Raw genomic sequence first — 23,639 nt, 5'->3', positions numbered from 1 at the left:
AGGGAGATTCCTAAGGAATTTTTCTAATTCTTGTGGGTTTTCTCCTTAAAGTAAATGTCATGCCTATAGTCACCACCAGGGGCTGTCTAGAGCATGTACCTGATTCCATGCTTGTCAGTCTCGCTCTGCACGCTTCCTTCAGCCCAAGCCCCAGCTAAGACATGGGAAGGGTTTTTTTTTTCTCCTTGGAATGTCCCCCCACCTGGATAGCTTCACTCCAGGAGGCAGAGAGAGCATGGCTCAGTCAGCGGTGTGCTGCCGCCATAACAGTGGTTCTCCATTGGAAGCTCTCCTCCACCCCGACCCTCCTCCACATGCGATCCGGTTGGACCGGAGCCCGCTTGCGCGGGAAAACTGTCTCTATTTTGAAAAAGATGAAGGGTGCGTGGTGGGTGGTCAGAGGAAGGGGGTGGGGCTAGTCAACATCAGTGTCCACAATGCAGGCTGTGTAAGCTATAAAGTGCACCTTTTTCAGGTGCATACAGCTGAAGGAGGGACAGAGCAGACAGGTGACATGTCAGTGTTGGTGACACAAGAATTCTCAGGGCACATTTACTTAAGCATCAGGCTGAGCTTAATAGTGGCAGTTGCTGGACTATTGCTCAACAGTGGGTGCAGTTTTTTTTTTTTTTTTTTTTTTTTTTTTTTTTTTGCAGTACCTCTGTGTTCGTGCTCAGCACTATGACCAGAGGGGGTGGGACAAATACCACAAAAACCAAGGGGACGCCCTAAGGACCCTCCCTCAGCATCACCACCCCCCTCTGAAAGATCGAGGGAGGCTGGTCAGAGTGAGCCATCTGGGTCATCAGGGGCTGCAATTGCTTCCGACACTTCAGCCCCTGTCTATATAACTGAGGAGGTTTCTCCTCGGCTATGAGTGGATTGGAGGAAAGGTTAGCGGCTTTAATCGCACCAGAGTGGAAGAAAACTCATTGGGTCCCTTTCTACCACCCAGGATTCTCAAACGGAGGAACAGTGGGGGGGGAGGGGGGGTGAATCCCCCTCAAGGGACCATGGAGAGACTGATGACTCCTTTTGTAAAGGATCAAGTGGGGAAAGACCTTCAGCTTCACATGCTGAGAAGTTGATGTGGCATTCTCATACTGAAATGGTCCGCTCCACATTTAAGCTACCCTTAACTGAGTCGGTTGAAAAACCCACTCCTTGTTTGGGTTCACTAAAGCCTCCTCAAGTTTTGCGTGCCTTTCCTGTCCATTCGTTGCTGGAAAAGCTTATGTATTGTGAGTGGGATCACCCAGATAAGCATTTTTTCCCTCCTAAAAAGCTTTTTAACACTTTATCCTATGGAAGAAAAATTTACTAAGATGTGGAGAATACCAGCAATTGATGCTGATTTATCCTCTGTCAACCGGACAAGTCAAACTTTTATTCACAATGCACAAATGCTTAGGGATCCAACTGTTAAAATATTGGAATTCCTGTTAAAACCTTTTTTCCTTGGCAGGTTCAGTGGCTCAACCTACAGTGGCGGCAGTTGGGGTATGTCAATCCTTGAGAGACCATTTGAAACAGGTGCTCAAAGTTTTCCCTGAACAGCAGGCCCAGGAGTTAGCCGCACTGCCAGCGACTTTGTGTTTTGCAATTGATGCAATCAGAGATTCTATTCTTCAAACCTCTCGCCTTGCGCTTGGGTTGGTACATATGCATAGAATCTTATGGTTGAAAAGTAGGTCAGCCGAAGCGCCATGCAAAAAGCTGTTGGCTGGTTTTCCTTTCCACTGTGAAAAGCTGTTTGAGGATTATTTGGACAGCTATATCCAAAAATATCAAGTGGGGGAAAATGGGAAAAGTACCCCATCATTCAGAAAAAGAGTAAATGTCCCTCATTTAAACAGGCTCTTTCTCCAGTGCCAGGGGCATCAGCCTCCAGGCAGTTATGACGGCATCCACAGTTGGATTCAAGAGGTAAACCTCAGGGTCAACCCCAGGGACAAAAGAAATCCTGGGGGAGGAAACCCACAAAACAAAATGTTAAAGCCTCTTTATGAAGGGGCGCCCCCGCTCGTTCAAGTGGGGGGAAGACTTCTGCAGTTCTCAAGGGTTCCGAGATGTCTCTCTTTCTAGTGTTAGACCAACTTTTATCACAAAAAGTTATCATGGTGGTCCCAATGGAAGAGCAGGGGTTGGGGTTTTATTCAAACCTTTTCACGGTACCAAAACCAAATGAAGATGTCAGACCTATTCTAGAGCTCAAAGATCTAAACCGGTTCCTGAAAATTCGCTCTTTTCGCATGGAATCAATCCGATCAGTAGTCTCCATCCTACAAGGAGGAGAACTACTGGCATCAATCAACATCAAGGATGCATACCTGCATGTACCTATTCTACTCGCCCACCAGAAATATCTGCGTTTCGAAGTAGAAAAACGTAATTTTCAGTTTGTAACCCTGTCTTTCAGTCTAGATACTGCACCTCGGTTGTTTACAAAACTTCTGGCCAGATTAAGGACTCAAGGTATACCGATAATAGCATACCTAGAGGACATGCTCTTGATAGACCAGTTGGTAGCCTGCTTGGACCAAAGCATGGTCACCACAGTCAACTTTAGTAAAAGGAAAAAACCACGCTGGAACAAAAACGAAATCTAACAAAAGCTGCAACACAACATGAGATACGCACAAATGCAAATAGAAAAACAAAAAATGTCTGCGCTCTAAACAAACTAAATAATGCAGATACTATTAAATAATATATACGAGAATATTGTAAAGTTAAAAATCTGTGAATGAACACCGATGAATCTAATAAGTGATCAATAAAGGTGTAAAAAATCCAATGTGAAAAAAACACAAAACTCCAAAACGTCTATCAGATTGATGCAGATAACAACTTATATTCAGTTCCAAAATTCTTGTGACTTTTCTGTTAAAACAAATTGTGACTTAATTTGTGAACCCACATTATGTGCTTACCAACTGGCAGGCAACCAATGCCTATAACTAGCGCCCAGCCAGGGCCTTTTCTTCAAAAGGTATCCAGTCCTGGTCCAGTCAGCATGTCTGTGGAGAGATTTCCCAACCTGAACAGCAGCAGACCCGGGTGCCAGATGCAGGCTCGAATGCAGCTCAGTGTATGGCGGATTGAACGTGGCCCAGAAAAAAACAATGGCAGACATCCATAGGTAAAAGCCGTAGGTAATTTATTCAAATTAAAAATACAAACAGTGCCAAATAAGCGAAAACGGCATAAAAAAAAGTGTAAATATATGTATTTTGCGGCCGGCCGGCTACAGTACACACGTCCGTGCTAGAGAACGGGACGTAGCGCTCTGTGACGTCAGTACGTCGCTCCTCCCACCACAGTCAACTACCTGGAATACCTAGGTTGGGTCCTCAACCTAGAGAAATCTTCTCGAACGCCAGTAAGGAGATTAGAGTACTTGGGTCTGGTTATAGATACAGCCCAGAAGAGGGTGTTCTTATCCCAGGCAAAGATCAGCGCCATAAAGGAGCTGGTTCATGTGGTCAGGGCAAAGAAGGGTCCTTCTATTTGCCTTTTTGTATAAGGTTGTTGGGGAAGACGGCTTCATTCAAAGTAGTTCCCTATGCTCAGTTTCATTTGAGACTGCTGCAAAACAGTATCCTGTCGGCCTGGAACAAGAAGGTCCAAGCACTAGATTTTCCGATGTGTTTGTCACCAAAAGTGCGCCAGAGCCTCAGTTGGTGGAGGACATCCGAGAATCTGCAGAATGAGAAATCCTCCTTACCAGTTACCTGGAAGGTGGTAATGGATGCCAGCCTTTCAGGTTGGGGAGCAGTTCTGGAAGAGGTGTATGTCCAAGGAAAATGGTCCAGAACCTAGCCCTAAGGGCCTGGACATTTAGGTTGCGGAATTCTCCTGTCAGGATTCAGTTCGAAAATGCCACAGCAGTGGCTTATAGCCATCACCAAGGTGGCACCAGAAGTCAGGCAGCCCAGGGAGAGGTAAACCATATCCTAACCTAGGCAGAAAAGCATGTGCCGTGCATATCGGCAATCTTCATTTCAGGGGTAGAGAACTGGCAGATGGACTACTTAAGTCGCCAGCAGTTGTTCCCTGGGGAATGGTCCCTTCACCCCGACATCTTTCTGGCTATATGCCAAAGATGGGGGATTCCGGACATAGATCTGTTTGCATCCAGGTTCAACAACAAAGTCGACAACTTTGTGCCAAGAGCTGAAGTTACATCAGTGAGGAGAGCTCTGAGAGCTGAATGGAGGGACAGGACTCCCCTCTTCACACAGGAACAGAGCTGAGGCTGTCAATCAGCTGGAGGTCCCTCCCCTGTCGTCATTTTTCACTTGGTGTCTGGAAAATTCATTAAGTGATTCATGTTGACAGCAAAGGAATGAGACAGCAGACACAAATGACACTTGGTGCTCTGGATTGAGACAAGCACACAGTATAGAGGGATATGCTTTGTTCATATTTCATGTCTGAGGTCTAGAAACACTTTAAAGCAGTTGTAAACCAATGTTAAAAAAAAAGATACCTGCAAGGCAATGGCATAATATGCTAGTATGCATTGCATAATAACACATTATGAAATCCCTTGGAACGAAGCTCTCCACTGCTGTAAAGTCACCACAGAGGGCTTACACGTTCCCCCTGTCTGTCAAGCTCCGGATGTGCTACTGGCCAGAGCCACGATGACATCACTTCCGCAAGCCACCGTTTCTGGCACAGGCTCTGAAGGTCAGGCACTGTAAGCCGTACCTTCAACGCGCATGTGCCAATTATGTCATCAGCTGCATTCACTCTGACTACCCCCTAAACTGTGCAAGTTTAGGAGATATTCGCAGTACTTACGGGTAAGCCTTATTATAGGCTTACCTGTAGGTACAAGTGGTAGTACAGGGTTTACTACTATTGTAAAGCAGAGTTCCACCCATATAAATTTCAGCAGCTACAAAAAGTGAAAAGTGTAGTCCCTGACTTTTAATAATCGGACACTCGCCTGTCCCACAGTCCAGCAATACAGGTGAACGAAGCCTCGCTCCTCTCCACGGCGTCGGCATTCTGACTGTGGGCACCTGGCTGTGGCTTCACAACCAGGCACGCACATCGCATGCGTGAGATGCGCTGTGATTGGCAAGGCAATCTTCTGGGAGAAGTGAATTTCCTTCTGGTGCCGTGGAGCCCTGGGAGGAAGTGGGAGCTGGGTGCCTCTAAAAAGAGGGTATCCGCGCCCCCCCCCCCTAAAAAATGACATGCCAAATGTGACGTGTCAGGGGTCACCTTCACTTAAAGCAAAAGTTTAATTTTTGGGTGGAACTCCGCTTTAAGTTAAGTGGATGGAAAATCACTAAGGTTAAATTCATCCAGGCACTGGGTGCAAAGGGCTTCCAAAATCAGTTTTAAGGCAACCATTTGGCCCATGCTGCTGTCGCTATCTACATTTTATTATGTTTGTCTGCCATGTGGTGCACTGAAAAAAGTACAGCACCCATACACAACCGCAACACAGTGGTGTAAACCAGGCACATAGACACAGGCATTTTCCCTTGTCTTGTCTTGAACCCCCTTCCCTTCTGGACCATTCTAGGCCACATGCCCTCAACATGGGGGGGATTAGGACAAGAGCCTCGTCTCCACAACCCAGGCCTGTAGGTGGGGAGGCTTATGTGACTATGTAAGGGGTACTCCTACTCATTCACAAAAAATGGACCCTAGAAATACACACAAACAAGTGCTTTAAAAAAAAAAAAAAATGTTCCACTATATATGTCCATAGTGCATAATGTTAAAAAGTGATACAGGTCCATGTCAATAATGAACAATACACGCCGACCCATTGACAGAAGGAGAAAAAAAAACACTGGCTGAAACATGTTTGATCCCATTGCTTCCATCTCTGGGTCAGGCAAAAGTAAACAGAGGTGGGGTCACTTGGGTGACATAATTGATCATTATGTGACAGGCACCTAGACAACCAAACTGAACATGCCCTCTCCACACAGCTAAGTTGGTGGATGTGGACAATGCTGGGGACTGAAAAAATTATTGGTGGTTGCTTATTCTGGGAAACAAATGCAGATGCAGCTTATCAGGCTTTTGCCATCAAAAGTCAATTGGCAGGGTTAGACCATTATTGCTTATTACATGCACCTCAAACATTCCATCCATGATCAAACATCTAGTGTGTGTATATCAGAGTCATATTTTTCCATGTAATTATTTTGTCGGTGTTAGAAATCTCGAGATTTTAAAGTGGTAGTAAACCCGCACATTAAAAAAAAAAAGGAAAAAAAAAAACCCTGCAAGGCAAAGGTATAATGAGCTAGTATGTAGCTCATTATCAAATACTTACCTCAGAACGAAGCCCCCGTATCTGTGCCTGGTCCACGCCGAGGGAGTTGACATCTTGCCCTCGGCGTGTCTTCCGGGTTCGCGGCACCGCCGATGTGAGTGGCCAGAGCCGCAATGACGTCACTCCCACGCACGCAGGCGTTTTCTTCCGGCAAGGTCCGGCAACGCTGCTGGACCTTCAGCTGGGGCATTCAGAGCATATGCGCCGCTGACGTCAGCAGCTGCGTGCATAGGGAAATGATCACTTAGGAGATATAAATTTTTCCTACAGATAAGCCTTATTATAGGCTTACCTGTAGGTAAAAGTGTACAATTTGAGTGTACAACCGCTTTAAGTGCTCACATCACACTTATTGTATTTTCTTCTGAGTTAAAAGCCAGCCATCTTATAAAACAATTTCTAAGTACTGTCAGGGTACCTATTTAAAATTGTCTCTTCATATAAAGGTAATGTTTCTGTGTTTTTGATTTTGTTTTAGAATATCCCGGTTTTCCAGTGTATCTCATTTGTCTATCCATATTTCTAAGAATTTTGGGGCTGAAAACACAAAGATTTTCTACATTGGCTTAAGAGGAGAATGGACAGAGGTAAAACATTTGCATGCATTTTCCAAAACTTTTGGGTAAATCATGGAATAGATTAGGCTTCATATTAAACGGTTAAAATCGCACATTGCCTGATCTCTGAAGGGAGCTCCATCCTCTGGGTAAAGATTACACGTATTATTCCCACCCCCACCATTCTCTCTCTAGAATAGACCACGTGTTTATGTTGAGAAAACATCCCCCCTTAGTGGTATCTACTTCTATTCTTGCCGCCCCATGGTCAGATCATGATCCTGTCTTGGTTGTTTGCCATTCTATTCTTGATAAACCTCAACACTAACCCTGGGTTATGAACGACTCGTTACTGTCCCTCAAGGAGGTCCAGTCCAATATCTTGAAAACTTCTATGGAATACTTCTGCATCAATGCAGGCTCGGTGTCCTCTCCTGTAACTCTCTGGGAGGCATACAAGGCAGTTCTCAGGGGCCACATTATACAGTTTGAGAGAGAGAACGCCTCCTAAAACAGGACCTAGAGGCACGTCTGGAGGTAAACTCCACTGCTTTTAAACAGGCCCCTACTCCCACCAACCGTAAAAACTTAGACCAAGCCCAATCATCAGAGCTGGATCTTTGTCTCACTGACGGGGCTGAGCATGTAATGCACTGGTTCCACCAGAAATGGTATGCTAAGGTGAATAGGCCGAATCAGATGTTGGCTAACAGGCTACGCACTCTCGCTCTTAAATGTACCCTTCTTACTCTACGTACTCAACATAATGTGTTCACTGGTAATCCAGTGCGAATCTTGGGGAGGAATTTCACCACCGCTTTACCACATCGTATACGGCCCCATCCCAGATGTGTAGTAGGGACACTGATACCTTTCTGAGTTGCGTTTCGCTCCCCACATTGTTGAAACTCATATGTCCCTAATGGACTGAGATATTCAAGTCTCGGAGGTCCTCCAATGTATTAAGGACCTGAAAGTGGGCAAACAACCTGGCCCAGACGGCTTTACAGTACTTTATTATAGGAAGTTAGTTGACGTTCTAGCCCCACATCTGACAGCTATGTATAATTCCGTTAAAAACGGCCAAAACTTTCCATCAGACCTCTTAACCGCTAACATAGTGATGCTTCCTAAACCTGACTGTGATCACTCTTCTTGGGCTAACTATAGACCAATTTCTCTTATTAATATAGATATGAAAATTCTGACAAAAATCCTGGCCAATCGCTTAAACGCTTTCCTTCTCCGTTTTGTCAAGAAGGATCAAGTTGGCTTTGTTCCACAAAGACAAGCAGGGGAAGCTGTTCGGCACATACTGCAGTTAAAGCATATAGCCCCTAGTTGCTCTTTGGAATCAATGCTTCTGTCTCTTAATGTGAATAAGGCATTTGATACTTTGTCCTGGCCGTATCTTATGTCTGTACTAAGCCATTGTGGTTTCGGAGCCTAATTTTTGCAAAGGATGACAGTGTGTTATATGACTCTCCCTTGGCTAAAATGAAATACTATGGATTTGAGTCATCTGTCCTTTTAATATTGGGAGGGGTACCCGTCAAGGTTGCCCACTCTCACCACTTCTGTTTTGGCTCTGGACCCCTTGGCGGAGGCGGTTTGTTCGCATCCATATATATTTTACTAAATTTAACTTCCCTCAGACTCTCCCTACCAAACCTATTCTCTTTTAGACACCTTTGCTTCCCTCTCGGGACTAAGTGTTAAGCCTTCTAAATCCAAGGCTTTGTCGGGCAAACCCTTTCCTCCAGTGCTGACAGATTTGAAATTGGCTTTTCCATTTCACTGGCTTTTCCTCCTTGCCCTACTTCAGAATTCGTCTAACCACCTAAACAAACATAAATGATCAAAGGTTTGGTGTTACCCCAACATCACCTCCATCCCGAATTCAGTACATATATACAAGGGGTTTGCCCTGGGACTTTGATTTAGGTGAATATGGCTAGTCAAGAAACATGTCATGGAAGTAAAATGTGTTTTTATTACAGTTGTTTCGCATCTGAAACAGCAATAACTACAGGCCGATAAAATATGCATATAATGTGGACAAGAAACAATCCACATACGTAGTAAAGCAATACATTATATACCAATATACAAACATCAAAGAAATTTTAAAGCATGAGGAGTAGTACCCAACAGCGCTTTGCGAGACCACGCTCTCTCTTCAGGGGTAAATGCTTTGCTAAATCTGTAATGCAAGTAGTAAATCAAATGAATGAGTGTATGTTGCTTCAAATAGACAGAAAGGTGAGTAATCACTGGGGTCAGGCTAGGGGCCCCATACTCACCAATGGGCTGGTCCAGGCCATCAGTCGCTGATTCCACCGGAGGCAGCAACAAACATCCAGCACGGGAGCTGAGGAAGAGAAAAAAGGGGCTGTATCAGGCCAACTTTCCACCCTTGCTCAAAAGATTGTCTATGTTATCCTCCTGGTCCCATTTTACCTTTGTCTTGGTTTGGTAGAATAAGTGCAGTTTGCATGTCTTACCTTCTGAAATTACTTTATTTTCCCTCACCATCTTTCAAGACAGCCACAATGAGAGACCTTGGCTTCTCCCCTTCCTAGGAAACACTGCTCCAGTCCCAGGGACGCGGTGGGGTACATACCTGACTGCACAGTCCACCACCCCATCTTCGCCGAGTGTGGGGGGAAGATGCAGGGGCTCGCCACAGGGAGGCAGCTCCATTCTCCCTGTACACGGGTGCAGGCCGCATTGGAACCAAGCAGGCCGAGTGACAGGCGATGTAATTTCTGGCAGAGGGTGATGTTTCCTTTTGACCCCCGACTTCCGGTTCCGGGTTGTGGTGCTGATAGCGGGCCAGGCGCAGACTGGAGAAGAGCCGGGAACGCGGCACAGGCAGCTTGAGACTCCACAGCAACCACCAGCGCGCCCATGTCTGAAGTGGATGCCCAGACAGCGCGCAGTGATGCTAGCTCCAGCCATCCAAAGGTAAGGGTTCCTCTTTATCTAGGATCCCCCCCCTCCCCACGGACGGTTTCTAGTAAGGGGGTGGTCCCTATGGGTGGTCAGAGGGGGTAGGCTCCGGTCCATACCTTTTTTATAAAAGGCCTGCAGCACTCCTCAGAGTTGTAACCTGTATGTACTAAGGGGTGAAAGGTGATGATATTTATTCTTACATGTATTCCAGAAAGCTACTGATAAATCAAGATCGTCTGAGAGAGTGCGTTTCTTGTAGGGATACCCTAAGGGAATCTTGGACAAAAGTATTATGAGAAGGCTGTATAGATGCATTAGTGAGAGAAAGGGCACCAGAGCAGGAATCTGGATTAGCAGCTTCAGTGAAGGTATGTTCCTCCACTTTTCAGTCGTTTAAATCCTTGTTTGAAGGGTTTCAGCTTCCTACAAATCCTTCACCTGCACCCCAAATTACAACCCATCCACAAGCACAGGGCTCTGCACCTTCCCAACCAGCCGCCCTTGCCAAGGCGAGACTAGGGAGGAGCCGGATAATGTGACCTCAGGTTCCCAGAAATAATCGGAGGGGGAGGACCGGGGCGGGGAGTCCAGGAAACCTTCAAGATATAAGCTTTCCCTAGAAGAGGTAGAGGACCTCTTGGGGGCAATCCTCATCACCCCTAATCTTCACAAAGGTCATGGCAGATGCCATAGCCTTTCTGCGGCTCAAAGGAGTCTCAATAATTGCATATCTGGATGACCTGCTCCTCTTCACAGCATCTGAGAGTTGAGAGTTTTACAGAAATTGGACAAGGTAGTGGCCTCTCTCTAGAAAAACCAGCAGGTCTGTATAAGGTCAGCAATGTCAACTCTGGGTCTGCTAACTTCAACCATCCCAGAAGTACAGTGGGCAGGGCTACATTTCCGTCCCCTTCAAACCTTTGTCCTAAAAATATGGGACCACAGACAGGAGTCGTTAGACGCCTTAGTATATATTCCACCTCAGGTAAAAAGATCCTCTGTTGCTGGAGAGAAATGGTAACCCTGTCACATGGTCATCTGTGGCTCATCCCGGTGTCCAGGGTGGTGACCATGGATGCAAGCGGCAAAGGCAGGGTGCACACTTAGGAACCCTACTGGCACAGGGCATCTGAAGGGGCGAGGAGCTCAAAAGGTTGTCCAATTGGAAGAAACTGAAAGCCATTGGGTTGGCACTCAGGTCCTTCAGGAGGGCATTACAAGGCCACCACATTCAAGTGCACTCAGACAACTCCTCGGTGGTTGCTTATGTAAACAAGCAAGGCGGCACGAGGAGAAGAATCCTGTTGACCCTGGCAACAGAAGTCATGAGCTGGACCGAGACCAACGCACTATCCCTAACGGCGGTTTATCTAAAAGGGGAAAAGAATGTAGTGGCGGACTTTCTCAGCAGAAAACAGCTGAGAGAGGGCGATTAGGTCCTCAACCAAAAGATGGGGATCCCCGGAGGTGGACCTCTTCACATCAAAGGACAACGCAAAAAACCCACTTTCTTTTCCTTAAACAGGTGGGAAGATGCGCTAGGGGTGGATGCTCTAACACAGAACTGGCATTTCACAAAATGTTCTGCCTTCTCGCCACCGGTCTTGCTACCGGCAGTGCTGAGAAAATTTCAAGCAGAACATCTCTCTGATCTCGGTGGCACTGCATTGGCCCGAAAGGTCCCAGTTCTCAGTCCTCAAACATTTAGCAGTAGAAACCGTGTGGTTCCTACCACTCCAATAGCAGAGAGGAGGAGATGCGCCCGATCTATAAAAAGGTCTGGGTATGCTTTAATGAATGGTATGCAGGAAACTCCTTCGAGGTGCAGAGCCCCATAGCAGTTTTGGAGTTTTTGCAGTGCAGGGGTAGATAAAGGGTTAGCCATGAGTACCCTAAAGAGCCAAGTATCAGCACTTGGTGACTATTTGGAAAGACCTCTGGCCGCCAACCCTGATTTTTCAGAGCACTAGGGAGGCAGAGGTCAGTTCAAGGCCCACCCTTCCCCAAGTGGGACCTATCTTTGGTCCTACAGGCCCTAACGGAGCCCCCATTTGAACCTTTAGAGGATTGTTCTCTAAAGGATCTTACTTTTAAGACAATATTTTAAGTAGAGGCCTTGTCAGTCAGAGACCCCCTTTTTGTGTTGTATTTCCGGACGGGGTAGTTTTCAAAATGGATCCGGGATTCTTACCTAAAGTGGCTTTAAAGTTTCATAGGAGATAGTTTTACCCACTTTCTGCCCTAATCCCTCAGGAGAAAGGGAGTTTAAATTCCACACATTAGATGTAAGTAGATGTATCCTGCAGTACTTGGAGCTGACGAAAGAAGTAAGGAAGTCCGATTCCTTGTTTGTTTTGTTTTCTGGGGCAAGAAAGGTGTATAAAGCGTCCAGACACACTATTGCCAGATGGCTCAGGGTAACCATTGGCCAGGCCTATATGTTAGCAGGAAAGGAAGTTCCTGTTGGTATAAAAGCACACTACTAGGGCAATGGCAGCTTCTCAAGCAGAAAAGGCTGGAGTGATGCCAGAGCAAATTTGCAAAGCAGCAATGTGGTCCAGTTTCGCCACCTTTTGTAAAACATTACAGGATGGATCTGGTGTCGGCAAATGAGAAAGCTTTTGGGTGAAATGTTTTGCAAGCTGTAGTCCCTCCCTAAGTGGTAAGTGCTTGTTTATCCTCTCATTGTGGCTGTCCTGAAAGACGGTGAGGGAAAATCTAAAGTTACCCTTACAGGTAACATCTTTTCCAATAGTCTTTCAGGACAGCACTAGTTACCTACCCGAATTTATGGGGGGCCTTGAGGAAGAACTCAACACAGATATAGTAGTAACATGTGATGGTATGTTATTAATGTGTTATTGTGTCTCCCCATCTGGCCAGAAGTGCTCTTAGGAAAAAACTGAAGTCCGTAGGGGGGAAGTCGGTATTTTATGGGCTGGCGGCAGTGTTTCCTAAGAAGGGGAGGGGCCAAGGTCTCATTGTGGCTGTCCTGAAAGACTACTGGAAAAGAAGTTACTGATCAGTGCAACTTTAATTTTTTTTTAGTTTTGCCCATTCTAGTCCCTTCATATTTTACGTATACATCAATGTAAGTGTCTACAATTTATATGAGGATCCACCCGTCCTCAAATTAGTAAACAAATCTTGTCACATACCGAGACAGAGGGAGATCAGAAGAGTGGGATAGGAAGGGGATGAAGGGGTTACAAAAAGGTTCTCGCAGTCAGTGGAAATGAATAAGTGGGTCTGCAGCTTCTGTTCACCATTCACAATTTACTCCTTCCTTTTTCTTCTTTCTTCTTCTTCTTCTTCTTCTTCTTCTTCTTCTTCTTTTTTTATTTTTTTTATTTTTATTTTTTTAAATCAGATGCTTTTTTATTGAAATTTTAGAAGCAGTAAATACAAACAACCCATTAACTCGCTAAAAGTAGTACATACAGAGATAATATGGAAGAGGTCTGTTGTATAGAAGTAGCATAATAGCGTACAATGCAGTGTTGCACGATTTGTTACAGACACACAATATTTTTCCCATCAACCCATTGTCATAAGTTCAAGAACAAATACGAGATATTCTCAGCATAATCTGATATACTAATAACCGAAAACCAACTTGTACATTTTCTGGTGCACTGGAACCATATTTATGCCTTTATAACTTGGCTCCTTCAGACTGGTATTATGAGAGGTCATTATTAAACAGCATTACCACATATAGAATGAACAGAGCGCTAGAGGTGGTACAGTAGAGCATGTTGTGCAGGTCGCCCCTAGACTATTGTAGTAATTTATTTAAATCAAGAGCTGTGGGGCCATGCCTGGGGTGGCTAATCACGTTCTAAATCTTTTTGAATTTTGCGAGGCAGTTTCTATGCAGGAATAAAAGTTTTTCTCTGGATAAGGTGTCATTTACTTGTCTTCCTTCCTCTTTTGTAAGAAGGGGAGGGATCAACCATGTAAAAAAAATAACGTGATTACTATGATTGGTCATTGCCGTGATTAGAAAGTAGTGAGTGTCATGAGAAGGGGAAACTTTTATTGTGAATAAACTACGATAAATTGAAAGAATATAAGTATAATAAAAGAGAATATATAAAGGAAAAAGAAAGCAAGAAAAGGAAAGGAGGAAAAGTATATGCATATGATGGTTGAGCAGCCCAGTTAATTTCACGTGAGTGGGATAATGAACAGGTGGCTAACCCTGGGCATGTATGCTTTAACTGGGGTAACCAATATAACAGATCGGCTGCCTACTGATGCATGAAAAAAAAAAAAGAAAGTAGTGAGTGTCTTAGATTGGTTTGGTACACTGTTTCTGTGTACACAATGATTAGTAGGCTCAACAATCACCTAATGGCTATCCAGTGCAATTTATTAGCCACCTTCCTCCTTCTGAGTGGACGTTCAGGAACGTCCCTCAGAAGGAGGGGGATCACGTGCGCCTGTGCAGCAGCGCAATCCAGATTTGCTTGTTTCACCCGAACACGGCGCATCTCCGATCGGCAGGAGGGCTCTGTGATTGGCCCTCCTGATCTCATGATGGCTGTGTCCAATCAGAGCCATCATGTGATGTAAATAGAGAGCTGGTTGCTAGGGGATCGGCTCTCTTCTCCTCACACAGAAGTTGTCAGTGAGGAGAGCAGATCGCTGCAGCCAGCCGGTGATCAGTGAGTATGAGCTTTTTTTTTTTACACACTGATCACCGGCCCAGTGTTCTCACACATGTAAACACACAATGTCCCCAAAATACTGTCCCCACATATGTACCACTAAAATCATATGTCCCAATGATCATCTGTGCACATCTGTAGATCACACAAACCAATTATTATACACTTAATGGGATTTTTTTTTTTTTTTTTACCAAAGACATGTAGTAGAATACATTTTGGCTTACATTTATGACAAAATTTGATTTTATTGGATCTATTTTAAAACAAAGTAGAAAATAATTAATTTTTATTTATTTTTTCAAAATTTCTGCTCACTTTTTTGCTTATATAGCACAAAAAAATTATGAATAAATACCACCAAAATAAAGCTCTATTTGTGTGAACAAAATGATAAAAATTTAATTTGGGTACAGTGTTGCATGACCGTGCAATTCTTATTGAAAGTGCAAGAGCGCTGAAAGCTGAAAACTGGCCTGGAAGGAAAGGGGTGAAAGTGCCCAGTATTGAAGTGGTTAGAAAAAAAAAAAAAAGCATTGGTTAAACAACCATTGTCCAATCTGCCAGGCTTAGGCTTCCAGTGAGACCCATAAGGGGGTAGCATGACTGTAATATTCATTCTCATTGAACTGGATGAAAATAACTGCCACTTCTTTTTTTTTTTTTTTTTTTTTAAATAAGATTCCTAACCCTGTTGCATTAGCTTTGTGGATTGACTATCATCATTTATTAGATAAAACATGTTTGGATTACAATTGTCTTTTGTTTACATTGCAGGCTCATCGACACGGAGTGACCATCTGTAACTATGAGTCTGCAGCTAATCCAGCAGATCACAAAGTAACCCAAATGAATCCTCAATCGCATTTTATTTCCTAATGTCATAATAATGTTCCTTGGCTTAACAAATTAGCTTTTATTTCCACATGATTTCTGCTGTTTATGAATTTGTTCAAATAAAAACGCCTCAAGTTGATACAATGTATGTGCCCTTATATTTATTATTTGTTACAGGTATTTATATAACATCCACAATTTACGTGATATATTATTAAACATGGCATGTAATAGAATACACTGCATTATAGCGTAGAGTTTGTTTGAACCATTCATCCTTGTACCAACCCCCTAAATCCTATCAATATGATGTGAAGCAGCCAAGCAAATTATACCCTTATGTATAAAGTCGTAAATGTGACATTCACTAAATGTTAACTGCAGGTGAATCTTCATGGGCACTTGTTTTGAACTCTCAGGGATAAATTAACTTGCTATGAATGTTTTTTGAATGTCACATTAAGGGCCCAGTCATACAACAAATGGTATGGAGCAATGCACTAAACATGTTTCTGTGTCCTCACTGTCTTTGGATGCCAAGCATAAAAACACAGTATAATTACTTGTAGACAGACACTAAAGAATGCAAAGGAATGTGAATACAAGGCAATAATGCCTTATAAATAAAAATGGAACAGCCATCTAGCATGAATTTATGAGAGTCTGAACCAGAGGAATGGAAAATGTGTATCTTAACTTCAACTGTGCGGCTGGAAAGGGGAGCAATAAAGCAAACCTGTTGCTTTACCCTACACAGGCTAACCACAGCTAAAGCAAACCTGCTGTTGCCCCTCTTTCCAGTAGCACGTGTTCACCTTACATTCTTTGTTACTGCACCAATTAGCCAAAGGCAAGAAAGAAAATACTAGGTATTTTGGGTATAGAGCTCTATATCACTCAGTACATGTGGCAGCCCCTGGTAGTTGACCCTGTGTTGTTACATGGGGGGTCGGGAGACTCCACATCCCTGTGTAAGCTATGAGTAGAGTGTGAAGGCGCTTAAAGCATTTGTTAACCCTAAAAATAAAGATCCTGTTCCCTTAAAGCATGTTATGCAGCACAGTGCTTGTGCTGTGTCATTTGGACCCCTCTATCGCCTACAATACCTGGCTGATCCTGCCTGGCTATAACCCTCCCTTCTGCAAACAAACCAGGATAATCATGGCTGCTGAGCCCTGACATCGTGGTTCGTTTGCATGATTCCGTCCTGTGTCCTTTTCCCCCCTCCCCTCCTGCTGCTCTCACTTCAGCTATTAAATGCTGCCATCCTCTCTAGCATAATTGTCCCTGTCCCGGTGTTCTGTAAAAAAAAAAAAAAACTGCACGATTGTACCTGTATGAGCTCCGTGAGCTCAGCTGATTGTCAGCGGCTCAGCACTCTCTCTCCTCTCTCCTTGGCTGACATCAGTGGCTGGTCTCGGCCCCACCCACTGCAGCCTTGAGCCAGAGAGACCAGGGAGGAGAGAAATCAGTTGAGCGGCGGGAGCGGAGCTCATACAGGTACAATCCTGCATTTATTTTTTTTATTTTTTTTTAACAGAACCCAGGCACAGGGACAATTATTATAATGCTGCAGAGTGGATGGCAGCATTTAATAAAAGTTAAGTTGGTTAACAACCACATTAAGTCAGCCATACATGGATCGAAATTCAGCTGGTTCAGCAGCGACCGGACAAATGCCAATCTATGTATGGAACCCTGGTTGTGCAGAAGTCAATATACAGATCAACTTTTGTAAAACCAGCCTGTCGGATAAATGCCAGTCGATCAGCACTGCTGGCTCACTAAAAAAGAATATATGGTGTTTTGTGAATGGACATAGGGGTGGGTAAACGACACAATTCCTTTTACTATATAAGAGCTGGTGCTATAAATCAGTGCCGGAAGAGCACTGTGTGCGTTTATAAAACTGTCCTTTTGTGAACTGCAATGCAAAGTGAACTGCAATGGTTTGTAGAAGGTGATAAAAGTTCCTTTGTCGTCTTGGTCTTCAGCTAGCTCAGGGTATTAGACTGCAGTATTTGTAAATCCAACAGAGAAACAAGTAGACAGCAGGCTATAGGATAAGTGATGTGCTGATAATTGTGTACTTGCAAAACAGAAGGCACTTGTAGTATTTTCTCCTTAGCAGTGGATGTGATGCAGCATTAACTTTATAGCACAGGGAAGGCAACCCTGAAGTTCCACTGTATGCAGCCTATGGATAAGTGAGATCACTCCTGTGGGATTACAAGTCTCACCAGCAGTCTACAGACAATTTACTTAGTCAACAGTACACTTTACGTGGGCAGGTGCCTTTTTCACCAAGTAGACCCAGAGGCTGTGAGGCTCCGTCCAGTCTCTCCTCCTGGTGTCTCAGTCTGATGAAAGATGGCTCTGCCACGCTGTATCGCTCTTCCGGAAAGCTGAGGTGCAGATGGCTTCAATTGCTCTGAAGCGCAGACCGATCCTCCTGCTCGATCAGCAGGGCCGTTCACAAGGATCCCTCTGGGGCAGACGATCCGCTCTCCGCTGTAGGCCCCAGGCGCTCCCAGACCTGGGCCCGCACACAGACCTCCTGCTGTGTGTTGAACGGTGTCTGGAAAGACCGAAAGCATGCCATGCCTATCCTTTTATCTGCTTACCTAGCAGGCTGTTCTGTGCCTCGGAATTGTGGGTAGCTAAACTGGGCATTGCGGGTCAGTAGTTCCCAGATTGATTTTAGCACAAGAGTGACTTCTTCATTAAACTATATCTCCCATAATGCTTTGTAACACTGCTTCACAGAAACTGTTCACAGAAACTAAACAAAAGTCTCAATAGCATTAAAAGGACACTAGAGGGAGCAAGAACATCACATTAGTTAGCATGATAACTTGGTCACTACCCTGGCGCTACACTTACCTCCTCTGTGCAGTTGGTTTTGCACAGAGCAGCCGGGATCCACCTCTTCTCTGGTCCCTCTTTGCTGCTCTTAGCCCCTCCCTCCATTGAGTGCCCCTCAGCCAACAGCTTGCTACAGGGGACACCCAAACCGAGTCAGAGCTCCGTGTATCCATTCACACACGGAGCTCCGTCCTGGCCCATCCCCCCCTCTCCCCTGATTGGCTGGCTGACTGACTTTGACAGCCACGGGAGCCAATGGTACTGCTGCTCTGTCGCAGGCAATCAGGAGGAGTGTATTGATGGCTGAGGGGATTGTGGACATTGCTGGAGAGAGGAGTAGGTAATGGGGGGGGGGGGGGGGGCTGCTACACACAGAATGCATTAAGATAAAAAAACTGCCTTTACAACTCCTTTAACCCCAAATAAAGTTCAGCTGTTCTAGTAGATCTTTCCTGACATTTTCTTAGTCGTATTCTATAGCAAAAGCCATGGTTCGCAGAGAGCTTCCAAAGCATCAGAGGGATCTCAATGTTAAAAGGTATCAGTCAGGAGAAGGGTACAAAATAATTTCCAAGGCATTAAATATACCATGGTAGAAGTGGAGAACATATGGCACAAAATTTACTTTACAAAGAACTTGACATCCTGTCCAAAATTTATGAAAAGATGAGAAGAAAACTGATTAGGGAGGCCTACAGCAACATTAAATGAGCTGCAGGAATATCTGGCAAGTACTGGCTGTGTGGTACATGTGAAAACAATCTCGTATTCTTCATATATCTGGGCTATGGGGTAGAGTGACAAGACAGAAGCCTTTTCTTAGGAAGAAAAACATCCAAGCTGGCTAAATTTTGCAAAAACACATCTGAAGTCTCCCAAAAGAATGTGGAAAAATGTGTTATGGTCTGATGAAACCAAAGTTTAACCTTTTGGCCATAATTCCAAAAGATATGTTTGGCACAAAAACAACACTGTGCATGGCCAAAAGAACACCATAACCACCGTGGAGCATTGTGGTGGCAGCATCATGCTTCGGGGGTGTTTTTCTTCAGCTGGAACAGGGGCCTTAGTCAAGGTAGAGGGAATTATGAACAGTTCCAAATACCAGTCAATATTGGCACAAAACCTTCAGGCTTCTGCTAGAAAGCTGAACATGAAGAAGAGGAACTTCATCTTTGAACATTAGAACAACCCAAAACCTACATCCAAATCAAAACTTCACCAGGAGAAGAAGAAAGTTTTGGAATTTCCCAGACAGAGTCCGGACCTGAATCTGATTTAAAATCTGTGGGGTGATCTGAGGAGGGCCCTCGCAATCTGACAGATTTGGAGTGTTTTTGCAAAGAAGAGCGGGCAAATATTGCTAAGTAAAGATGTGCCACGCTGATAGACTCTTACCCAAAAAGACCGAGTGCTGTAAAAAAATCAAAAGGTTCTTCAACAAAGTATTAGTTTAAGGGTGTGCACACTTATGCAAATATATTATTTTAGTATTTTATTTTTACTTTCCTCCACCTAAATGATTTCAGCTTGTTGTTTAACTGAGTTGTACAGTTTATAGGTCACAGTAAAAGTGGAAACAGTTCTGAAATGATTTATGTTTGTCTCATTTTTTGACATCACAGAAACCTGACATTTTAACAGGGGTGTATAGACTTTTTATATCCACCCTGTGTGGATCTTTGTTACACAGAAGGAAGCATGTTTAAGAGTAGTTTGATTTTGCAATGAATTCTACATTAAAGCATTTCTAAAGACCATATTTTTTTAAATAAAATAACAAACACAAACACTCACTAGCTCTGTGCAATGGTATTGCACAGAGTGGCCCTGAAGCGCTTGTTCTGGGTTCTCCCATGGGCAATCTCAGCTCTTCTTCTTCTGCTCCCATAGCAAGTCGCTTGCTGTGTGCACAGACGTGCAGGCTTGCCCCCAAGCCATGCTGTGTGCGTCCATAGACATGCAGCACGACACAGCTCCACTCTTTGTTCACAGGTTTTTACTGAAAGCAGCAGGAGTCAGTCTCAGTGAGAACATGGAGAGGGGAAGAGAAGACCGGCAGCTGGGCACAGCACTGGCTTGATGTAGGACTCGGGTAACTGTTTGGGAAGACTGCTGACATGTAGGAAACATGCACTGACCAGCCCTTGGAGTACAGTGCTGTCTTTTCTGCAGCCAATTTTTCTCAACACAGCAGATCGCTGGTTCTTTTAATCCCAGATTTAGGAGCTGGCTGTGACTTGCTGATGTCTCAATCTACACTGTGCATGGGTGAAACTTGTCAGTACAGTGAGACTAGGCCAGCAGCCTCCTGAGACATGTGATGTGTCCCAGGAGGCTGTGGGGAAAATGCAAGCAGATGTCTTTCTTAGGTCGAAAAAAAGGAACACATCTATTGCTTTCAATATGATATCTGTGTGGGTGTGGGTCCCTGGATGGAACACAGTGCAACCTGTGTGACTGAGGCCATAGTCGAGGGGGGGGGGGAGTGTGAGCAGTACTTTTTGGGTGATGGTCTGCTTTGACCCTTTTGCTGTCATTGATGCATGGTGTGTAAGTCTGACAAGCCTGTCAACCCTGGGGTGGAGGCAAACAGGGGGGGCTGTAAGCACCTCCAGTACATTCTACCTACTCTGTTTCCCCGAAAATAAGACCTAGCATGATTGTCGATGATGGCTGCAATATAAGCCCTACCCCCCCAAATAAGCCCTAGTTAAAGTCCTTGTAGGTCTTATTTTCAGGGTAGGGCTTATTTTCGGGGGAAACAGGGTAGGGCTTATATTGCAACCATCACTGACAATCATGCTAGGTCTTATTTTTGGGGAACCAGGGTAGTAGAATATGGTATTACATCACTTCTGTGTTGGGCTGTCACTTTCCATGGCTGCTGTGGCCATGGAAGAAGCCAATGCAGCACAATCAGTGCTCTATTAACTTTGATGAAAAGCAGGTGAGATTCTTGAATTGAAACAAACCCTGATGTCTCATTAAGGCCTCTTTCCATTGACCGATCCGTTCAGGTCCGCCTGTCAGTTTTTTTAGGCAGACCTGAACGGATGCTCCATAGACCTCTATGTAGCATCGGATGTCAGCGGTGACATGTCCGCTGACATCCGACCCGCTCCGATATGAAAAAGTGTGACGGAGGAAAAACCTACTTTTCCATCCGTCATCAGACCAGGTGACGACGGACTCTACGGTCCGTCGTCATCCGATCTCCCATAGGGGAGAGCGGTGCTCTGACAGGTCCTCCCTGCGCAGTGTGCAGAAACGGACCTGTCATCTTCCTGCTCAGCTTCCTGCTCCTGCTGAGCAAGCAGATGTTCACGGGGCGGATCAGCACAGATCCTTCCCATGTGAAAGAGCCCTAAAGAGAACCTGTCACAGCCAAATGATATCGCACATGGGATTTTTGGTCCCCTATATAATGAAAAAACAATAAAATCACACCCAAACACTTAACCCCCCCCCCACAAACAAACATAAAGACCCATGTGGGAGCACCTACAACATTGATTGCATTACACATCAACATGCATGTTGGAGTGACAGCAATACTTCTGAGTCCATTATGTATGGTTATCTCTAAACTGATGACCTGAAAGAGTTTAAGTGCTGCCTATGGAAAGTTCTGGGTACTGAAGTGTGCCACTGTTTCATGGGTACACACAATTTTACAGCTTGACCTGTTGTTGGGTATCTGATAAATCAATGTAACCAAATTTTTTTATATTTTAGCAAAGAATTACTGTATGTAATAAATTGCATGTGTGTGCCCTAAAATGAACTTTAGCGTATATTTAGTGAAAACCTGCTTTTGATAAGCTGTTGCGCTAATCTCATGTGGCATAAACATTTGGAACTACCACTATTTCATTCTCCAGGGTGTCCGATCTCAGAAAACAGATCATGTTTGGGGGGGGGGGGGGTTTAAATTGAACTTGGGGTCTAATATTATTTTTAACCACTTCCCGATCGTGCTATAGTTGAAAGACGGCTACAGCATGGTTCTCCAGTTCTGGGAGGGTGTCCATGGATGTCCTCCCAGAACCCCATCTCCCGCACACCCCCTCTGTGAAAGCTGTGTCTGTTGAAGCCAGCTGATCAAAGATTGTGGTTATAAGGGGCAATCACAGTGACCCTTTACCATGTGATCAGGTATGTCTATGTGAATAAAAGACAGCCGATAACTGGCAAGTCTGACAGTACATTTTTTACACTGATAGGCCTCTTGCACACGATACTCCTGTTTGAGCATCTATTTTTTCAGCTGTTTTTATTTTTAATGTATTTGTACATATTTTCGCGCATTTCCATGCGCATGCGCTCAAACATAATCTCGCATTCACAATATGTTAATCGACATAAGGCGTAAATTACTGACCAAAAATTGAAATTTTTCTATTTTTTTTATTTTTGTTTAACAAAGAATACATGGTGCTTGTTTAGGTGCCTGTGTGAATAGACACATCACAATTAATGGGCTGTATTTTAGCTCAGTGAAATATAAGCTGTACTGAGCTTTTTGAAGCTGAAGGCCATAATCAGGGCACTGATCATCTACCCATCAGTGCAGCCTCATTAGTGCCACTTCATCAGTACACACAAGTGCAAACTCATCAGTACTGCTTCCTCAGTACACATTAGTGCAGCTTCATCAGTACTCATCAGTGCAGCCTTATTAGTGTCACTTCATCAGTACACACGAGTGCAGCCTTATCAGTGCAACTTCATCAGTACACATCAGTGCTGCCTTATTAGTGTCACTTCATCAGTACACACGAGTGCTGTTACATCAGTGCAGCCTCATTAGTGCCGCTTGATCAGAACACATCAGTATAGTGCTGCCTTATTAGTGTCACTTCATCATTACACACAACTGCAGCCTCATCAGTGCTGCTTCCTCAGTACACATCAGTGCAGCCTCATCAGTGAAGAAGAAAAATTACTTATTTGCAAAATGTTATTTTGTGTGTTTAGCAAACAAAAACAGTGGTAATTAAATACCACCAAAAGATCGCTATTTGTGTGAAACAAATGATAAAAATGTCATGAGTACAGTGTTGCATGACCGCGCAATTGTCATTCAAAGTGTGACAATGCTGAAAGATGAAAATTGGTCTGAGCAGGAAGGGGCTAAAATTGCCTGGTATTGAATTAGTTAAACGTGTGTGTGTGTGGGGGGTCTGCAAGCAAAAAGGATTAAATTGTAATCTACAGTGGCCATACTAAGCCAAACAACAGGTTGACTTTACAGCAGGCACATTTGCCAGTCACAAGACCAGAGGCATGTCACGTTATAATAGGTAGAGCGTGTATGTACAAGGTAAAAGTTCTGCAGGAGAAGAAATAAAAAAAAAAAAAAAAAAAAAAGGTCGCCTGTCTACTTCCGCCACACACAACATGGCCGCTCAGATGCCCTCAATCACAGGGCCGTGACGT

General features: G+C 44.3%; 1 protein-coding gene across 2 annotated transcripts in view; it reads left to right on the top strand.

Moving 5' to 3' along the window:
• The window catches only part of PITHD1 (PITH domain containing 1), a 49,082-nt gene extending 33,606 nt beyond the window's left edge, over positions 1-15,476 (top strand). For both annotated transcript variants that reach the window (XM_077482071.1, XM_077482070.1), the window contains 2 exons: positions 6,789-6,897; positions 15,273-15,476. In XM_077482071.1, the coding sequence (XP_077338197.1) occupies positions 6,789-6,897; positions 15,273-15,374 (211 nt within the window). In that variant the 3' untranslated portion in view covers positions 15,375-15,476. The remainder of the gene's footprint in view (positions 1-6,788; positions 6,898-15,272) is intronic.
• Positions 15,477-23,639: the final 8,163 nt, after the last annotated feature.

Source organism: Lithobates pipiens, unplaced genomic scaffold (genome assembly GCF_037356315.1).
Source record: "Lithobates pipiens isolate NorthernLeopardFrog02 unplaced genomic scaffold, aLitPip1_a1.2 Scaffold_16, whole genome shotgun sequence".
NCBI lineage: Eukaryota > Metazoa > Chordata > Amphibia > Anura > Ranidae > Lithobates > Lithobates pipiens.
The sequence above is the reverse complement of the archived record's forward strand: the minus strand, read 5'-3'. Positions and strand labels throughout refer to the sequence as shown.